This window comes from Thalia democratica, chromosome 3, assembly GCF_965202585.1.
Source record: "Thalia democratica chromosome 3, ktThaDemo2.hap1.1, whole genome shotgun sequence".
Taxonomy (NCBI): Eukaryota; Metazoa; Chordata; class Thaliacea; order Salpida; family Salpidae; genus Thalia; species Thalia democratica.
The window spans coordinates 54,898,827-54,920,578 of NC_139167.1; the positions used below are offsets into that span (position 1 = coordinate 54,898,827).

Consider the following 21,752-nt stretch of genomic DNA (forward strand, 5'->3'; position numbering starts at 1 on the left):
TATAACAAAAAAAGAAATATATATATATACGAAAATTAAGCAACTTTTCAAGCTTAAAAAATAAGCTACTTTTCAAGGTATACTTTTTATCTATAACCAAACAAAAATTAATCAAACAAATTTTATATTTCAATAAAGTACTTGTTCAACATCTCCTAGTTATACAAATCAGACTAAACAATTTTTACCAAAGAACCGGCGAAGCGCCGTGAAGATTCGCAAGATGGTCGATTACCACAACAACACCATGACGACGGTGATGCGGAGGATGGGTGACGGAACCCAGATGGTGGAGAACATTTCTTCCAGCTTGTTGGTTCCTGGTGACGTCATAATCATTCCGGCGGGAGGAATGGAATTGTCTTGCGACGCCGCTCTGGTTTCCGGTCGGTTTAAAATGATATTTGTTTATTATAAACGATATAAAATATCTTTTTTACCTGAAAAGATTTTATGGAAAATAAAATACATCTACAGTTTTTTATGTAATGACGAATAAAACAGATTTCATTTGTTAAAAATTTACCTAAGTCATTTTAATTAAACTTTGAGTTTGAATAGTACTGAACACTGTTTAAAAATTTGAATAGAATAGTTTTCCTTAATATATTTATTTTAATAACTATTTATCTTAACTAATATTTTTTTTTATCTTAAGCAATATTTACTGGTGTGCTTTTTGATAAATTAATTTGCTATTCTTGATTTTGAACTTTTATTGTATGCTCGTAAATGTTTTTATAACATGTAGTTTGCTCTTTAGTTATTGTAAAACTTAAACTAAACGATGAAAACCAGCAACAACTTAATTTTTCAGGAGTTTGTATAACCAACGAGAGCATGTTGACCGGTGAGAGCGTTCCTGTCACAAAGACGCCGTTGCCGCAGGGACAGCAAATGAACCAGCTGTTTTCAACTCAACTGCACAAAAATCACACACTGTTCTGTGGCACACAAGTTCTTCAAACCAGGTGATTTTATTATTTTTAAGTGAAATAATATTGTATTTTAGTTTTTCAATTATTATTTTTGTTAGTTTTAAAAACTCAAGCTAAAAGAAAAAATTGTGTTTGACAATTATTTTTGTTTTGTCGGTTTTAGTTATTAATTTTGCACTTATCTTTAGAAAATATTGTGGAAACAGTACTTTAATCATGTTTATAAATAGGATAAGAATATCTAAAGTGAGAGCTTTTTCTATAACTAATTCAAATAAAAAAACACATTTGGTATATTTTTCCTTCACAAGTACATAGTTATCAAACTAACACTTGCATATCAAATATAAAATTTTTTGCGAACAATCAAAAAGGTTTTACGCGGGGGAGCAAGTGAAGGCGGTGGTGATACGGACGGGGTTCCAGACGGCCAAGGGGAGGCTCGTGCACAGCATCAAGTACCCCAAGCCCGTCAACTTGAAGCTGCTGCAGGACGCCTACAGGTTCCTGTGCGTGTTGGGCGGCATCGCAATGTGCGGTTTCGTCTATTCCGTCGTGATAATGGTGGGTTGCGACTAGTGTTTTGTGGTTGACTTTGTATTTTTGTTTTAAATTCTTAATGTATTTAGAGTATAGTATTTTGAGATATTTAGTTAAAAATTTCGGAAGTTTTATATAATTTTTGGACATAAAGTTAACATTTTCCTCATTTATATCCATCAGTTTGAAGTAGTGTTTTATATGTTTTCAAAAAAACAAATAAAGTTATTGAGCTAAAATTCTTTTATGTTCAGTACAACAGCGGAGAATCGACTCGTGAAATAGCGCTGAGAGCTTTGGACATTTTCACCGTGGTCGTGCCCCCGGCGCTGCCCGTTGCCATGACAGTCGGGATAGTGTACGCCCAGCAGAGGCTGAAGAGGAGCAAGATATTCTGCCTGTCGTCACAGAGAATCAACTTGAGCGGGCAGGTAGTTATTTGTTTTATAAGTTGATTTTTTTTAGGTAAGTAATTTGTCACGAATTGAAAAAAAAATAGTATAACCATAAACAAGTGTTCTTCAAAATGTGCTCACTGAAACACTCACATGACCTAAAGCTCTTTAATAATTATTTAATCAAAACCATGTTTTGCACACCACCAGAAATTTAGAAACAACTATTGTTTTTAATCTAGGTATATTACTTATAGATATTTTACTTTACATTTAAGAAATAACTAATATTGTCTTAGGTTTGCAACTAGATTTCAAAGTTATGTAAATCGATGTGTTTTAGAATTATTTGATTACAACAAATCTTAAAACTATTAATGTTAATTTTAATTTAGTATAATCGTTTTTAGTTTATCTAAAGTATTACAAATGTTTCAAGTAGATTAATTAATTATTGTTTACATTTTGAGATAAAATTTAATAATTAAAAAGTAATAATTTGTGGTAGTTTGTATAACTAAAAATATAATTATCTAAGTTTAATGTATTTATACTAAATTGGCTGAAAAACATTGTTTTTATATTAATTAAAAAATAAGTTGTGCATAGAATATTGTTTTAAATTGAATATGGTCTTGAAACAAGGATGATAACAGAAAAAATATATGCCAAATTTGTAAATTTAATGTTACTTAGTACTCCATAGATATTACAGAAAGTCTTAGTTTTTATTTCGAACACAAAATTTTTGTACATATGCTTAAATTTAGTTTTGTTACACTTTTTATCAACCAAAAAGGTGTTGTAAGCTCTTAATTGCATGTGAAAACTCACGTATTTTTTTAGATACAATGACCTTGATCTTGTGATATTTAGTAGACTGTAGTTAAAGTAAAAGTGTTGTGAGCAAAAATAACTTATTCATTCATTACATTTGTAAAAATGAAAACATTTTTTTTGTTTTAACTCGTGATCATTTTTAACAAATGGCGCGGTTAAGAAAACGTTGTAAAACACGCTCGTTATACCAAAGTCTTACATTTACTATTCTATCCCACAACAAATATTTTTGAATATCCGATTGCAGCACACAGAGCAGTGTTTTTAACGAAAAATTTTTTCTAACCAGATCGACGTGGTGGCCTTCGACAAAACGGGCACGATCACCGAGGACGGATTGGACTTGTACGAGGTGGTGCCTGTGACGAGGACGCGAGAAGGCGGGTGCAGGTTCGAGCCGGCGCTCCACCCCAAGCAGCTGAAGAGCGTTGACGAGCGGAGCTTGGAAGTGGTGAGATCGCTGGCAAGCTGCCACACGCTCACCAACATCGACGGAAAGCTGTGCGGCGACCCGCTCGACCTCATTCTGTTCGAAGCGACCGGGTGGAACCTGATCGAACCCGAGGTTTGAACTTTGTGTTTGTTGATGATGTTTGGTTTTACCGAAATATGTTTAAGTTTAATGCACCCTCGTTATGTTTTTTGTTGTCACTTTTTTTTTGATAAAATTTATAACAAGTGTAACTTTTATTATTTATGCAGTTCCGTTTTTTTTTGTTTTTCAAACACAGTATCTACTCTTTATGGTGCTTATCGTATAATTTATTAGTGTATAATGTTTTTTTTGAATAACTGCACCATGTTTCTTGCAATTACTCGCAAGTGGTCGAGTTCTGCTTGCAAAACAAATAAGCTTATGTTAGTTTAAATGTTTTAAACTTTAATTAAAATCTCGCGGTGGCTTGTTGCAGATTTGCCAAGTTTGTAATCTTGAACGCATTGCAGTATAGCAACTGGAGACAAAAATCATCCATTAGATGAAAGGGGAATTGTGTTGAACAACTGTGTACACAATTGCCAGTTTAACTTCAAATAATTTCTTTGATTTTATCTTTTACTTTCAAACACACACACGTTTTTTTATTACATTTATACATTTATCTTATAATTATAATTAAACTTGACATATTTTTTTTATGGTTTTTCTGACTACTCTATATGTTTTTTTTATTTTATTTTCTAATGTGCTACTTTTCAAATTTAATTAAAGTCTGGTTAACTATTTTTCTAGCTGTATATTTATTATTCTGTTGGTGTGCCAACATCCAATGTCTCAGTTGAGTCTGGTTGACTGTCTTTGGGTAGATTGTCAACCTGACCTTTTTGCTCAAATTTTTCCTGCAGACGGGGTGACTTTCTAGGAAGTTTATGCTTAGGACCCTCTGCAGGCAGCTTTTTATTTATATTACTTAAATTGGAAATAGTAAATATAAAATGCTTTTATGCTAACTTATAATTTATAAGTGAATTTTATCTATCAATAATAGAGAATGTTTTATATAAGTTAAGGAAGACAATTGAGGTAATTAATATATTATATAAAAGAACATTAATAAAATAGTGTAAGCACTAGATTTTTAAAATATAAAATACTTTTAAAACCTTTATGTATCACTTGGCAAAATTGCAAACTCAATAATAAACCAAGCTTATTGCAGTAAACTATAAAATAGTTAAAGACCTGTCAACTATTTAAATCTTTAAAAAAAAAGTTAAAACAGTTAAATAAACTTAAATAAAAACTTTTATAGAGCAATAAACTATAAAAGGCTTAATTAACTATTAAACATCTAGCTCAAATATCTAGCGCAATTGAACACACAGTTTAAATATTAACTCTATATTTAAACTATACTTACAATTAATATGCATTAATAATGTTCAAATTGAATTCTTTTAGTAGATTCTTTTCTCAACTACACAAAACACAACTAACTGTACAAGTCAATGTAATTGTTATGTTTTTTATGGAATTTTGTTAATATCTTACGCCTCACTAAACCTTGTTCTCATTGACTCATTAGGTTGTGGGGTGATTATGAATTCACTTCCATATATGGCCGTTATTGTCCGGCTCTCATATTCAGAGTTCAAAATAATGAAAAATGCAATTAAATGCAGCACTTCACTACAGCTCATCAAATTTTTAATGAAAACGTGTATAAGTTATTTAAAAATTGGAAGATTTACTAAAAGACCAAAAATATGAATTTTTTATTTCATTTATTATGTGTTTGTAATAGTTTTTAAGTAAGCGTTCAACCTAGTTTTTTACCATGTTTATACATTAGTTTTTTTTTAAATTTTAATTTATTCAAGTTGAACACTCATCTTATGGAATTCTATCTAATGACTGTTTTTAATAGTTTTACTATATTCATTCTATGACGCTTCATCATAGTACGTTTGATAAGTGTGAAATGTAAAATCCGAAATATCAAAAATGTTTTTATTAAAATGTAATAAAAATGTTAATAAAAACACTTATATTTTCTACATTTACTATACTCATTAAATCACAAAAAATAGTTTAATAAGTTTAAAATGTATATTAATCAAAATATCTATCAACAATTTACAAACATGTTAACAATTTGTTATGATATTAATTAGTTTTATTAATTTGTTATACACTACAGGCGGAAGAAGAATCTCAGTTCGACAACATCCAAAGCACTTACGTAACTCCCGCCTTGTCTCTATCTGCTGTTAGTTTGAGTTTATACAATTAGTTAAAAATATATTATTGAAATAAACAGAAAAGCTGTTAGTTTGAAATTACTGATTAGACTTCTATAAAACTGGATTTACTTTTTTATTTCTCCACATTTATTTATTGTTTTCAAAGTTTGTTAAGCAAACAAAGTTATAAGCTTTAAGAGCTCAACAGTGCAATAAATGAATAATTCTATTAAGTTTTTAATTCTATTTAAGCAAGAATAATTTATATAACGTACTGATGAGTAAAACTGTATATGTCCTTTTTCTTTAATTAAAATACTTTGAAATGTTTTTTTACAAGAAAAATTGTGTTATATTTCAAACACGATAGAATAACGAGTTCAACCTCTTGTTGAAATAAAACGTTCCACGCCAGCTTCAGTGCAAATCTACTGACGTTTATGTAACATGTACTTCGAAACATTTCGAACAGAAAAACATTTATCTTATAAAATATAATATATGAAAATACGTTAAAATATTTCTAATAGAAAAACGAGGCCAACTCCTCGGAGCACGAGGCGGGCATCGTCAAGTGCTTTCCGTTCGAGTCCTCCCTGCAGCGCTCGTCCGTGATAGTGAAGCCCACTTCGAGCGGCAGGAAGGAGATGGTGGCGTACATGAAGGGGTCGCCCGAGAAAGTTTCCACCCTCTGCACGCCCGACTCCCTCCCCGAAGACTTCCAGTCGACTTTGAAGGTTTTTTTAAAGTTGTTTCATAGTGTTAATTTTGTAATATTTCTTTAAGTTATGAAATATGTTCAAACGATTTTAGATTGCAGTTAAAAATACTTTTTCCACGTAAAATATTTATTTGAGCAGTTCTTTCAAAATTTATTAGTTTCCTTTTCAAAACAAAACAATTACTCACTAAGATAATGTACTTTTAATTGCAACTAATTGGGTATATAAAGTATTTCTGTAATTTTATACAAGTGAAGTGAATTAGGTATGTTTTTCTTTTTTTTTTTATTTCAAGTTGTTTTTAGAACTTCATTAAAAAAAACATACAAATCTATACTCAAAAATATGATCGTATTGAGCTGCTTTAAAAATTTATTTTGGCAATATAAATTATTACTTTATATAAGTTTCACTTTTTAGTTCGTAGTCGTAACATGATATATGTAAACTTTTCATTTAATAGAGAGTCAAAAGTGTTCTTGCTAAAATATTTTCAATTTGATTTAGTGTTAAATATTTTCAGTACAGTAGTTTGAAGTTGTATTGTAATAAAGTCATGGTAGTTCTTAAATATTTTCGACTAATTAAACATAAAGTTTTTTGTAAATAGTTTAAAAACGACTGATAAAATGTTAATGGACAAGTTTGCGTTGCAAATTCGAGCGAAGCTATTTCGCAATAAAACTTGAAAACAAATATTTAATTTTAGTTTAAAACGTAATGTAAGTACTCTTAATTCTCTTCTGGTAGCATATGGACTTTGATTATTATGTGTAAATAATATCCAAGCATTGAGAAGTAGCTATAACAAACTCTAGTGTTTTATGTAAGTGATTAGTATATCAAGATTAGTGTATAAAAATAATGTAAATGTTTAACTTGCTTTGGAAGATCTTTTGAATATTGTTTAGATTAATGCAGTTTTAAGGGGTGTAAAAGAAATTGCTTAGCATATTAAAAAACATTAATTATGTAAAGATAAAATAAATTTGCAATTACTTGCTTACTATAGTTATAAAAATGGTATAAACAAATTACTATTGTTTTTTTCAATAGTTTTTTTTTTATTTCTTAGAAGTAGTGTTAAAGTAAAAGTTATTTAAGTTCATTACTCAGACATACTACGTGAAATTTTAAAACTATTATTTGAACGCTGTGAGTGTGAGTAATTAATTATTTTAATAATATTGTTTAGAACAATTTGTTGGTAAATTTTAGTAAATAACTTGACAAATGTTGAATTTAAGCAAAAATTTAGTAGGAGCACGTTATTAAGTTTTAAGACAATTAGTTTTATCTATTTCACAAATTATTAGGCAACACTTTTATTGATGACCAAATAAACCTGTATAATTTTACAAAGTTAACCGATAATGTGTACACACAGTTTGTATGTTTGTCTTTACTCGACGGGCTGTAAAAAACGTTGAAACAATATCAACCCAAAAATTAAGCATGGCTTACTATTATCATTCTTGTTGCTTATACTTTTTAAGGCACTCTAATATTGTCTGTTTACAATGCAGTCTTTAAACTAAGATGTTAACAAACCATCAACGATCAGGCGTACACGCAACAAGGGTACAGGATGATCGCGTTGGCCCACAAACCGCTCAACGCAAGCTGGTTGAAAGTGCAGAAGATCGAGAGGTCGAGTGTCGAGCGCGACCTGCAGTTCTTGTGCCTCGTCGCCCTGCAAAACAAGCTGAAGCCCCAGTCGCAAGGTGCTTAAAAATTGTTACTGCAAGTTTAATTTAAATGAAACGCTTGTCAGTTTTTTTTTTTCAGTTTTATTGTTTTAATGAGTTGTAAATAGTTTTTGTTATCTCTCAATCAACTGTTTGCAGTCAACTAATTTAAAGAAATTTTTATGTACAAATAAAATTAAAAATATTTTCAATTAAAATGTTCAACATGTTTTCCAGGCGCGCTGAAAAAGCTGAGAGACGCGGACATCCGCACCCTGATGGTGACCGGAGACAACCTGCTCACAGCGTTGAGCGTGGCCCAGGACAGCGGCATGGTCAGCGCTTACGACGACGTCATAATTGCGGAAACGCGGTTGCCAAGCGACGGTGATGACGTCGACAAGCCGACGCTCGTATTTAAATACTGCGAAGGTTACTCGGCTAATTTCAACCCTGCAGATGTGTTAGTTGTTATATATATAGTCCACAATATTTTAAATAAAAATAATTTTTTATTTTAGTCAGCGAGAGTAAAGCTAAAGCAATTGATAAAACTTGCATTAAACTCAATTTTTAATTGATATTTTACACTTAATAAGACTTTTGTATACTGAAAAATTCCTTTCAAATTTACTAAGTTCCTTAAAAATCCACAAAATATAACTTTTAAGAACTGTTACTCAAACTACTTAATGTTTTGATAAATGTATATAAAAAACATTCAGTTAGAGTCAGAGTCTTAAAATGATGAGTAACATGATTGATAATTATATATTTTTAATTGTTATTGATGGAATTGCTTGAAACGACCTTGAAACAATGTTGAGGCGAGGGAAGAGGCCCACCGCTGGTTAAATAAAAACCCTCACACTCGCACACCTAAAATTCAACAACTTAAACTTTTTACCTTAATTTTAAAATCCGTTTTATATTACCTTAATGCTGGCAAAAAATTTACGTAAAACGTAAAGTTAAATTGTTGTTTAAAAACTATGATGGTTGAGTGCTCACATGCACTCGTATACCTGAATTTCTTCAATTTAAAAGTTTAATTATCTCAAGTTCTGACTTCAATGTTTGTTTAAAGCAAAACTTTAACTTTTTTTATACAACCCCAATGCTAATGCAAACTTTCTGCAAAACTTAAAACTAAAATGTTGTTTGAAAGTTCGGGTGGTTGAGTGTTGAGCCGATGATTCATTGTTTCAGGTCCCAGCGGTGAGGCTGGTGATTGTGTTGATCGTGACGTCACAGTACGTCTCTTCAACTTTTCACTAGCCGGTAAAGGCCATATTTTTATGGTTTGAATTTGTACTTTTGTTGTTTGTTGAAGTTGTAATTAACATTTTTTTGAAGTTGAAACTGCATCATTTTATTTAGATTGTTTACCTAATATTTAACATTTTTAAACGTTAGTCTCCTATAGTACTTGATTGAAAAAAAAAGGTCTTTTATCAAACACAAATATGTTTCAACAAATTTTCATTAGTGTGATGCAATTGTTACAAAATAAAGAAAATTATAAAGTTATATAGCCTTGTAATTGCATCAGAAATTAGTCAATTAAGCAAAACACAAAACAAAAAAAAGTAATTAAAGTTCTAAATAAACATAATTAAATATAACATAAGAGCACTAATTAACCAAACAAGGATAATGAATAATCAACGTCTTTCTGCTTGCATAATTTTGGTTTATTTAAATGTGTGTATATTGCTTCAATTTTGACCAGGTCAAAAATACCGTAACAGCTTCTTAATATTTTAAAATTTGTTTCATTATAATTTTCCACAAATGGGATTTTTAATTCAGATATAGATTGACCTTTAAATGTATTAAAATACCACTTTATTGCAAGACACAATAATTTTTTCATTATTACTATTATTATTGTTATTATTATTATAACTTTTATTAAGAATTTAAGCGCTTTCGAAATTCACAAACTCCCTTGTCAAAAATACTAAACACTCACAAGTTAACTAAACATAATATATATGGAGTGAAACTAAATCATTTGTAAAAAAAACACAAGTGATTAAAACGATAAGTAATTAAGTAAAATGGATCATTAATAAACAAAAAAATAATTAAACCAAAATGGATTATTTAAATATATTAATAGTTACTCTTGATCCTTTATCAAGACCAAGCTGATTAATTATATTGGTTAGGGATTTTTAATTAAATGTTCTGATATTGAAGATTATTCATTGCATTTAAAGTTGCTATACTAAATGTTTTTTGCTGATTGTAAATATCTTCTCTTACACACTTTGCAATTCTAGTTTCAAGATGCCTAGATGTATGACCAATATAACTGTTTGAACAACAGCATTAAAACGTGTAAACCACGCGACTTTTATGTTTTTTAGATATTAGGTTTCTACCTTTAGAACTTGATGTAAATTCACTCTAGGTTTAGCAATACGATATACTTTTTCCCTTAACTTCTTTATGTTTCTTTCAGTCTAAGTTGATTTTTTACCTGCATAAGGCAAAATCAAAAGAACTGGATATTTTCAGGACCGTAGGGTTTCATGTAATTTAATCTATTAATTTCAGTTTTAAAAACTATCAATCAAAGAATTAGGATATCCGTTCTATATTAGCATTTCTTTTATAACATTAAGTTCAAACTCAAAACTTCTGGAGAAAATATTTTCTTAGCTCTGTAGAATAAGGTTTTAATTAAAACAATTTTCTCCTTCTGTAAGATTGGAAATTTAGATATTGACCCGTGAACGTAGGTTTTCTGAGTACCGACGAGATAAATTTATTATATTTTATTTTGATCAAAACATCTAAGAACGATATTTGTTTATTTACTTCAGTTTCTTTGGTGAACTGGATAGCAACATGTAGGGAATTTAATTTCTCGAAAAATAAAGAGCTAACTTTTTCACTGTCACTAATAATGAAACAATCGTCAACGTATCTTACGTATTTACATAAATTTTTGCTAGATTTTGTTTGTTAAAGTGATGTTTTCAGATTTTTTTAATCATACTTTCACTACTTATATAATTTATTTTACAATCCAAGTAGTTTAAAATGTAAAGTATATAAATAAAGTTTTAACTTTCATTTAACGTTTCTGATTAAAAAACTTGATTTTGTCGGCGTAATTTTGTTCACTAGTATAAAACGAATTCTAATAAAAAAATTTAACTATAAACATTTATTATCTGTTGCAAAACACTGTACTAATGAACATTATTCCACTCAAGTTTTGGACTTTAAAATTCTAAAACACTTACACTCTGTTGATATAAACTGTAAAAAAACACTTAAAGCCAAAAGTTCTAGCATTCCTAAAAGTTGACTCAGTTTAATTTTTGTCATAACTTTTCAAAAAAGTAGAAAATTGAAAACAATACATCAAATACTTTTATAGACGTTCTTTATAATTTTTTTGATTACCCTAGCTCCTCCTTACAGTTAAGTGTTCATACCATTTTTTGTTATTTTTGTAACTAATTTTTTTAAAGTTAACTTAGGTAAATATAGTTTGTCAGCTTTAATTTTTAGTCAAGTTTTTGCTTAAAATATATTGGATGTCCGACTAATTTAAAGTTTCATTAGAGGTGTACTACTTACTAAATTGCTAAATAGACTATATTACATAACTTTACTACAAACTATAAACATATGGTTTGTTATAAGGTTATAATTATCAAAGTACATAAATTATATGAGTATGGTTTAACATAACTAAGAAGCTATGTATTACTATATTGAGGTGTTGTGAGTCATTTAAACTCTATTCGATAACCAGTACTTAATTTACTAAAATTAATTTTAAGTTTATTCTTTTTTAAAGTGTTTGTTGCTGAAAAAGTTAACATTAAAATATATAGATAAACCTTTAAGTCCATTTAAATTTGAATACAACATACTATTTAAGTTTCTTTTTTGTTTAAAAGTAACTAAGTTGAAAAATGACATCAAGCTTAAAAAAGTTTAAAGTAAATTTGATATTAAAGCTCAAAAAAAGAGTATAATTTAGTATTTATTTTTACTAATTTTGCTAAGCATTAGCTCATAACAAATCTGTGAGGTACGAGACTTAAAAGAAGAAATGTACACATAGATTTAATAATAATAAATTTTCAGTTTAGTACATATAAAAGTTTCATAAATAAATAACAAAAGCACTGTATCTAAATAAAAGAGAAAAATATTTTTATTTTACCAATTTCATTTTAAATAATTCACTAATTTAATTTTATAAAATAAACAGTCAAGATGAAATGTATGTACTTGACATAAAAACAGTTTTTTGCGTGCATGTTAAGACTGAAAAAATTGATCAAAAAAGGAAGACTGCTAATTTACGAAATAGTTTGTAATAATATTGTATTTTTTCAAAGTTTGTTTTGTAATTTATATTACACAAAAAGTTAAAAAAATAACTTTTTGAGTTTTTGTTACAAATTATGTTGGGTTATTTTATTGTTGTTTAGATATTCGGAGAATTTAAATAAAACTAGATTTTATAATTACTATTTGTCATAAAAAATGTTAAAAATCAAAAATTAATTAAATTGAAATTTAATAACAACCGTTTGTGGAATTAGCTATTTGGACATTTTAAATAAAAGTAGATTTTATAATTATTATATCTCATAAAACTTATGTTGAAAATTAAAAATCAGTTAATCTAAAACTTAATAACAGCTGTTTGTGGAAGCAGCTTAATTTTTTTTCGTAGTTTTTTAAGGCCATTTCGAAATCCAATATTTTACTTATGAAATTTAACACTAGCTTTTATATAAAACGCTACCTAGTTTATATAGAATTGAAAAAAAAATTGAAACAGCGTATTTTTTATAAAGTTTCTAACACAAACATGTGGACCACCAATTTTTCGTCATCAATTTTCTGAAAATAAAAAAGTTCACTAGAATCTATCTTTTCCTTAGTTAGTTCTAGAGACCTTAAACATTCAGTAAACTTCCCATATATGGCTTAATAGGTTTTGAATGTTAGAATTTAAAAAGTAGTTAATAATTATAATTTTCATAAAAAGAAAAAACAATAAAAAGTGTTTTGTTTCTAACTTTTTTATTTTTAAAAGTTAAAATAATACGTGTATTGAAAATATTCAAATATTAGCAACGGACTAACTGTAAAAATTTAACGAAGAATAGTTAAATTATGAAGAAGGAGATACATTTTTAGTGAAATAGTATATTTTCGTGTTTTTTGTTTGCGCCTTTTATAAGAAACCTGTTGAGCTTACCTACTTCGATTACTTATATATCAAAATCACTTTGAGTTTTGTTAAGTGATAGATTAAACTATATGATACTTAAGATACAACTCTAAAAAATTAATTCAAATTTTTAAAAAACAAGGTGGTATTAAATTTAAACAAGCCTTATATAAATAAATTTTATTTTTAAGATTTGTCCTAAGTTTCTTAAATTTATTTTGTTATATAGACACTTTCAAACTATAAGCAAGCGAAAACTAAAATAATATATAAAACTTTTGATATAGTTGATAAATTCTAAGAAATGTAACTATTTATGAACTTTTGCCTTTTAAAATATCCAAAAAGGTTTTTTTGTTAAGATTTTTTTTAAACAGTTTTGAATAATTACCCCATTATTTACAATAATGCTAGTTATTATCTTTTTTCGACGTCTTCAAAACAGGATATAGTCGTTAAGAAAATTAGTTTTATGGTAATAGTTTAAATTTAGGTGGTCTTTTCAAACAAATATTTTCAGAACTCTAGATTTAGTTCATATTTTTTAGTCACTTTTTAGTTTCAGGATATAGTTGTTAAGAAAATTAGTTTTATGGTAATACTTTAATTTTAGGTGGTCTATTTATACAAAAATTTTCGAAACTCTAGATTTAGTTCATATTTTTTAGTTTCTTTTTAGAAATTGATACTATTTACCTTTACTTGTTTGAAAAAAATTTTCCATAAAAAATATAATTTTAGCCAATTTAATACATACTACTTTTTATCTAAATTTGTTTCAAAAATCTTTCTAAATTTTTATAAAAAGCATAGTTTATTTAAATTTAGTTTTATTTTATACATTTTATTATAGTTTTATTTTAAAGATATTGTCACTGTTTGTGGGATGTTTAACGATTTTTTTGCTACTTATTGTTGTTTGTTTCCAGTTTAGAAAAAAATATTTCCGATATCATAATAACAAAAACATGGCTAGATAAAAATGCGATTAAAGTAGTCAAAACTTATAGTAAGAGAAACAAAGCATGCTAGATCAGTCACTTTTGTAAGCACCTTAATGAATTATTTAAAAACAAAACAAAATTGTTATCTTTTTATAATGAAAGGTCAACTTTTACTTTATAAGTAAAAAAATATTATTAACCCACCACAGTTTAAAATTTTATTTTTTTGTGTTTATAGCTAGTATGGAGAGCTTTTTCGTAAACTAAGATTTATTTCTTTTTTTATACGTATAATGTTATAAAAAAACTACTCATGTTTAATGATGAACCTTAATCTAACTCTTGTATTGTAAAATACTCTAACTCTGTTTTGAAATCATTATATTTAGTTTTATTGAATTTTATAACAGTTCACTGAATGTTTTAAGTTTATTTAAAGGTTATGTGTGGTTTTTATATATTCTTTTGAACCTCTATTTCAAATTAGCTTAAAACTACGGGAAACAGAAAAAGGTATTTACAAAATATTTTCGTTTATTTACAAAACATTTTCAATTGTAAAAATGGTTTAGATGGATATTTTGTTTTTATACAACACTATTTTAACGGTTTACATTCAAAACCTAGAAAGTTTTTAAAAAAGAACTTTTGTAAATGTTAAATAAAAAAAGTAGGTAGTTTAGGTCTGATTCTATAAATTTTTAAGGAAGAGCATAATGTCTCTTTATAATCTTAAATGTCATGAATATATCAGGTTATAGATCAAATTAAGTGCTTTTATATAAACCAACTACTGATAAAATCAAGTTTTATTTCAGAATTTTTGTAACATTCCTTTTTAAACTAGAACTTCTGAAAACCATTCGAATATTCAATTAAACTTGATTTTTTTTTTTCATAAAAGTCAATTGTCACAGCACAATGTTAAGCTTGGTATAAAACACAGTTTTACTGTAATATAGCTATAAAAATTAATAACATTTAATCTTATGGTGCAATTTAAGAGTGACTTTGAGTTACATGCATTGCTATGAAAGAAGGTTGATATATAATCGTTTTTTTAATTTCTGGTTAGATTTTTATAATCTAAAACAATTTTTTTTAAATGCTGTAATCATACCAACTACCACAACAATAATAAACTTAAGTTGTTTTGATAGCGGTATTTTTGTTACTATTATGCAAAAGTTACGGTAATTAAAATATGTTTAACAAAACAAGTAAACCAAATGGCTTCTGTGTGGTTCAACATTAACAATTTTACATTTAAAATTGTTGTTTATTTTAAATTACGAAGTAAATAAAACTAGTATTATTAGTTTGATTTGTTTTTTAAGTTATATAGTTTTAGCTTTGTTGTAATTTATTTGATGAACATTATGAATCTATTACACTAAACTAGAAGTAAGTAATTTTTCAAGTCGGTGGGCCAGATCTTCCAAAAGACAAGTCTTTTGCACGCCGGACTTGTTAAAAAGTATCTTGACACTTTGCATAATTTTGAAAAAAAATACTTTAAAAACAAAACTGTAATGATAAAGTTGTCTGAAAAGCTTTCTACTATCCTGATTAACAAATTTCAAAACATTTTTAAAAACTTATTTATTTTGTGAAAGCTGTTCTCAACCTGAATTGTATGTCGTGGGTTTTTTTAATTAGAAGGCCGGATCCAGCCTGCGGGCTGTACATTGCTTACCTCTAAACTAAAAAGTTATAGTCTTTATACATGCTAATAAAAAAATACTATCCTGTAGTAATTTTTTGTGAAGAAATAATTAGATTATGTTATTATAAGAAGTTAGTTTGCTATTATGTTACTGCAATATAGTTTTTTAACACTCTTTGAAAAATAAAAACTTAGTTTCTTGAACAAAAACTTTATAAGAATCGATAACTTGCTCAACTATTTTATTATTACTTTTGTTTGTACCGGCATTAATTTAAATCATTGTGTTTTCTTTAAAATAGTTTGTCTCGTTTTTTAAATAAAGCAAAAGTTAAGACGCAATAAAGCTATAAAACGCACAAACTATAAAATTCGAGTTATTTTTGAAACTATAAGCAAATTGTTGCAGGCTGTATTTCAAGTAATTTGTTTTGTCTCTAAAATTATATGTGTGGGAGTACATTTTTGTATGTTTCTATAAAAGTACCTACTATGTTTAGCAAAACACGATCAAAAGTATTTTTAGTTTTGTGTTTTTGCAATCAAAGAACATTTTTCTGGTTTAATCTTTTTGCATTGATATGTTTTATAGACAACATATTTTTTTTTACTTTTGTGTCAAAATACTTATATGTATGTCAATTATAATAGTTTCACTTTTCTTAAATTTAAAAGTTTGATAGAAAGTTTTTTTTGAATAACTTAAGATTTTCTCAAAATAAAATATAACTATTAGTTTAGTTTTATTAATATAAATTTTTATTTGTTTTTAAAACTGAATTTTATTTTTTTTATAAAATAAGTCTATATATATGATAAAGAATTTTCTTCGTGTAGAAAAATTAAGCAATTATTCATAAATGATATTAATTAAATAATTAAATTTTGCATTGTTTATGAATTATTTTGATTTAAATCATTTTATGAATGTTTCTTATAAAAATGTAACAAACAGTAGTTCATTTGGACATGAAAAGATTAAAGAAAAAAGAAAAAACAGTCTGAAGTATTTTGATTCAAAAAATTCTTCGAAAAAGGTTAACATTTTTTTTAGTTTATTTTTAAATTCTGTATGAACTCAACATTAAAGTTTTAAAAAAAACATTTTTTTAAGTAACGTATTGTCATTAAATAGTTCACCTAGTTTTAAAATAAAATAAAAACTAACAGTTTTATTCTTAGATAATTGAAAAAACGCGGTAAAGATTTTTGAATAACTTATATTTTGTCATATATAAATCTTGAGTGTAACAAAAATGCCATGTTAGTTTAGCACTCTCATTTGGGTATGAGTAATACAGTTGGTTATAAAACAATTGATTTTTAGTATAATTTAAAAAAAGTTTTTTGAATAGCCAGCTTAGTTGTTTTTATACAATTTTATTTTTAAGAAACTGAATAAGCTGTTAAAGTAAAAAAAAAAAAACAATTTCTTAAAACAAACTGAAGCCGTAATGTTTACACTGTGTAATTATTATGAATAAATATTTTTAGTATCAATGCTAATGTAGGTAAATTTTCACAGTACAGTTAAAAAAGTAATTTAAACTTAAAAGTATACAAACAGTGTAAACAAAAAAGCTCTATACTTATAAAATTTCAATGACAAAAAATATTTTAAATACAAGTTCACTTGCTCTCTTAAAATATTGCTAGTTTCATCATCATGCAAACTTCCTGCATTAAGCTTTTAGTTAACAAACTTACATATTAAACGAAAGTTCTACTTGATTATACTTTTAAATCAAAGTTTCCAATTCGTAAACATAAAAAAAAGAATAAACAACTATGATTTATTACTCTGTAAATTAGGAAACAATGTAATGTAAATAATTAATCAAAATTTCAATTTTTTTTGTTCTCTCCTTTGTGTTTATTCACCTTTTAAAGTTGCTGTAAATATTTGCCTGCTTGTTTAGTGAATCCAAGGTTAAGTTCTTTGTGCACATTAAACAGTAGACAAATTCTTTTGACCAATATCTTATAACTGTTTTGCGCACGAAGTATTTTGTTTGTTGCTTCAGCATTAGTTAATGTAAGGTTAACGTACAAAAGTGATACTAATACTAATTGGTCACCATTAAAAAGCTGATAGCAAGTTTACTTGGAGTAAAGAGTATATCTTTAAATAAAATACTTAAAGTTTACTTTTATGTATCTTGTTTAAATTATCATGTCTGTTCAAGCAGTTCTATGTAAAAGTGCTGAACAGTTGAATTTGTTCTACAGAACTGGCATCTTGCATTGACTGGAACGGATTTCAGTAATATTAAAAATTATTTCCCCGATTGGATGGAAACTGTTGCTTTGAAAGGTTTGTGACTTTTAGTTTACAAGTGTTTAAATAGCTAATGTACATTTGTCAGTTTTCAGATTAGTTATTTTTAGTAAGCTAAGTTATTAAACTAATAAATTGGCGAGTTTGTCTTATTTATAAACATGTCTTATTGTTACCTAATGTACTTTTCAACGTAGGTCGCTTTTCAAGCACTAACTGTACCAATTATAATTAAAAAACTGTCACTGTAAACTTAATTGTTGTGTGATCTTCGTTGTTAAAAACAAACACTGTACATGAAATTAAGTAGCTCTAAATCAAGGAGACTCAACAACTCGAAACTTGCTTTTTGATCAAAAATAAGCAAATTATACTTAAGAGCACTATTTTATAAATTTAAAAAATGTTTCAATATAAAATAAAGTAGTTTGACAATTGAACATCTTCTAAACAGAACGTGCTAAATAATTATTATTCTAATAACATAAAAAAAAAACTCTAATAACAAACTCACAATTAAACAGAGTTGAAGTTCTAACAATAGATAAACTATACAAAATTAATTAATAAAGATTTTTATTTGCAAAACTAAGTTTCACCCTTAAGGGATCTTCATTTAAAATCTGAAGAATAAAAGTTAAACATGGAAGATACTGTAAAGCAATGTTGTACATTTGTCTCGTTATTTTTAGTTGAGAACAATTTTGTTCAATTTAGAACCTCAAAATATAAATCTATAAACAAACTGTTTAAATAAACAGCAAGAAAAACAAAATATTATATTTTTATTAACAGGCACGATATTCGCGCGCATGTCTCCCGACCAGAAGACGGAGCTGGTGGAGCGGCTGGACGACCTCGGCCACCACGTCATGATGTGCGGGGACGGGGCGAACGACTGCGGGGCGCTGAAGCGGGCCCACGTGGGAATCAGCTTGTCGGAACTGGAAGTTTGTTTGTCGGAAATGTACTTTTTAGTCGTCATTCTTGTGTACAATTAGGCCTCACGTTATCTCACGTGGGAATCAGTTTGTTTTCTGTGTTTTTGTTAAGATGGATTAAAACTTATAAATTAAGTTTTTAATTCCTAAGCATTCCTCATACTTTGGTCTCGCATTGCCTCGAATAGAGAGCTAACTGTAAATACTGCTTACATGGCAGCATTTGACAGATTGAATATAGGAATCAGCTTCTTATAACTTGAAGTTTGTTATTTCTAGTTGGAAGCTTTATACTTTAGAAAAAGTATTATAAACTTTGTCTTTTTCAAGGAGAAAATAAAAGTTTAATCAATCGTAAGTTTATTTCAGTACAACGTTGCTCCCTATTGAAGTCGTCAGTTATAATGGCTATTCGAAAAATATTGAACCTCTTTTATGAATAAAAAAAATTTTAACTGGCGATCTCAATAGGGAGAAACATTTTGATCAACTTCCGATTGACAAAGTTTGTATCTGAAAGTATACAAATCACAAATAAGCATTTTTAGCCGTACTTCCTAAATGCTTATCAAGTTTTATCAGATGCTTAAAATTAAAAACTGCTAATATGGGAAGATTTATTAAAAACATTAAAGTAGCTGAAGTAAATTACATATTTAAATAAAAACTAAAATAGTATTGAAGGTGTTATGTTGTGATAATAAAAAAAATTAAACAACTTTTTAAAGGAGTGGTATTTACGCCGAGCACCTTTAAACCTAGCGTGCATAAAGTTTATTTCAGTGTGCACAAGAAACTTACATAGGTACTTTGAAGTTTATGATAAAGAGCGACAAAAAAGGGTCTCAGGCGTATTTAAGGGGAACTTTCGAAGTTGACATTTAATATTACGGAAAAATTTTGAAAACAGTTACTACATTTTTGGTGAGTTTTGAGCTTGGGGTGCAAAGAATTCTTTTATTCCAGTTTAGTGTGCACAGATTTCAATTACCGTGAAGACTGACACTGCTTTAAAGTGTAAACAATGACCCTTGAAATTCTTTTTGGTCAATTACTGTTGCAATTTGATATGCAACCGATACCTTAAGTATTTAAAAGTGCATGGTCATTGTAACAGATGAAATTGAAAAGCTCAAATTATTTTAGTTCTGCTTGAACTTTTGTAAATTATTTTTAATGAACGAGATATTTCTATTGTTTGATGCAATTTTTCATAAAAACTTTGAAGTACATTTTAATGTTTTTATATTGCTTGTACTTTTCAAAACAAACACAATTTAAATGGAGACTATCAAGAAAACTGTTAAAACAACGAGATTAGTGAAAATGTTTTTCAAATAATCTTTTCGAATAAAAGTAGAAAAAAGATTTCATTGCCAATTGGCGCACTTATTTTATATTTAATAACATAAATTACAAAAAAAAATTGCCATCAAACGTCTCTGTTCGACCTCTGAAAAAAGTTACAGTAAATTTGTAAACACAAACTCATCAATAAATTGATCATTTCAGGCGTCAGTGGCAGCTCCGTTCACGGCCGGCAGCGACCAGGGGATAGAGTGCGTGCCGCTTCTGATAAGGGAGGGCAGGGCGGCGCTGGTCACCTCGTTCGGAATGTTCAAGTTCATGGCGCTGTACTCGCTCATACAGTTCATCACGCTCACCATACTGTACAGCCACGTGACGCTGCTGTCCGACATCTGCTTCATGTACGTCGACCTGGTAGTGATCGACGTCGTGGCGCTGACCATGTCCAGGAACTACCCTTGCAAGTTTGTGCGAAGTTTCAATCGTTGTAACTAAATTAATTGAATGGCTTGTTGAGTTGTAATTTTTAAATTCTGGTTATCTTTTTTTTCTTGCAGAATATAAAGTAGTGTTTTTTTTTAATTACTTTTTGATTCAAAATCAAACATTCTAATTCGAGTAAACTTAGAATGAATAGTTTTAAATAAAATAGTAAGAATGTATAAAAACACGTTATCTTGACAAATAGTTTTGCCTTTGAATTGTGGCAAGAAATTTTGCATGGAAATGTGCAGCAAGACTCAGATAAAACAGACCTCAAGTAACTTTAATCACCAATAAAAAAAAAAACAGGAAACTGGACCGTCAGAAGCCACCGACGAGCTTGATGTCGGCCGAGATGCTCACATCCCTGCTTTACAATTTCTTCATACAAGCCGCTGTTCAGATCGGTGCCGATTTCTACTTGAGTTCCAGATGCTGGTTTCACGAGGGAATAGAAATTGCCGATGGTTTGTGGTGAAGTTTAATTTTATGAACTTGAGCAAGCAATCTGATATTCCAAAATAAGTTCAAACGAGTTTTAAATACTCGGTAATTATCAGGTGTAACATTTAAGCGTATTGCAAAACAAAGACTACATTGTTGTTCGGTTAGTTAGTTTTAAGTTCGTTTCACTGTTGATTTGCAGTGTAGACATTTCAAAGTAAATTAGATTTTGATTTACATTGTTACAGAAATGGTTTTTGAACTATTAAGTTATGGGTTAGAAATGTTAATGTTACAAGTTTGATTTTTTTCAAAAACTTAGAATAAAATACAAAACTTTAATCACATAACTTTTTGTTTTTGTTAATTTATTTCTATTTTTACTTAATCTTAATTTGTTAAGATAACATTTTTTTTGATTGGTATAAACAGAATAGAAAAAAATGATACATATATATTTATAGATGATTTTAAACTATTAACTTTTATTTGTAAGTTAAGATTATAACAAAACAAATTAAAATGATATTTTTCAGCCATAATACTTAAAAAAGGTGTGGCCATAGAAATATTCATAACTAAATTTTTATATGCACGTAAGTAAATAATTTTATTTACCATAAGTTTAACTTTATGGGTTTGTTAACTTTTATACAACAAAATTG

At 28.0% G+C, this 21,752-nt stretch overlaps 1 protein-coding gene across 1 annotated transcript in view; it reads left to right on the forward strand.

Moving 5' to 3' along the window:
• The window catches only part of LOC145831699 (polyamine-transporting ATPase 13A3-like), a 33,228-nt gene that overhangs the window by 7,954 nt on the left and 3,522 nt on the right, over window positions 1-21,752 (forward strand). The window contains exons 12-25 of the mRNA XM_082939011.1: window positions 194-386; window positions 818-971; window positions 1,313-1,502; window positions 1,733-1,909; window positions 3,003-3,278; window positions 5,353-5,421; window positions 5,926-6,132; window positions 7,682-7,841; window positions 8,043-8,268; window positions 16,589-16,670; window positions 17,863-17,947; window positions 18,707-18,861; window positions 20,365-20,624; window positions 20,953-21,110. Of these exons, the coding sequence (XP_082795137.1) occupies window positions 194-386; window positions 818-971; window positions 1,313-1,502; window positions 1,733-1,909; window positions 3,003-3,278; window positions 5,353-5,421; window positions 5,926-6,132; window positions 7,682-7,841; window positions 8,043-8,268; window positions 16,589-16,670; window positions 17,863-17,947; window positions 18,707-18,861; window positions 20,365-20,624; window positions 20,953-21,110 (2,392 nt within the window). The remainder of the gene's footprint in view (window positions 1-193; window positions 387-817; window positions 972-1,312; window positions 1,503-1,732; window positions 1,910-3,002; window positions 3,279-5,352; window positions 5,422-5,925; window positions 6,133-7,681; window positions 7,842-8,042; window positions 8,269-16,588; window positions 16,671-17,862; window positions 17,948-18,706; window positions 18,862-20,364; window positions 20,625-20,952; window positions 21,111-21,752) is intronic.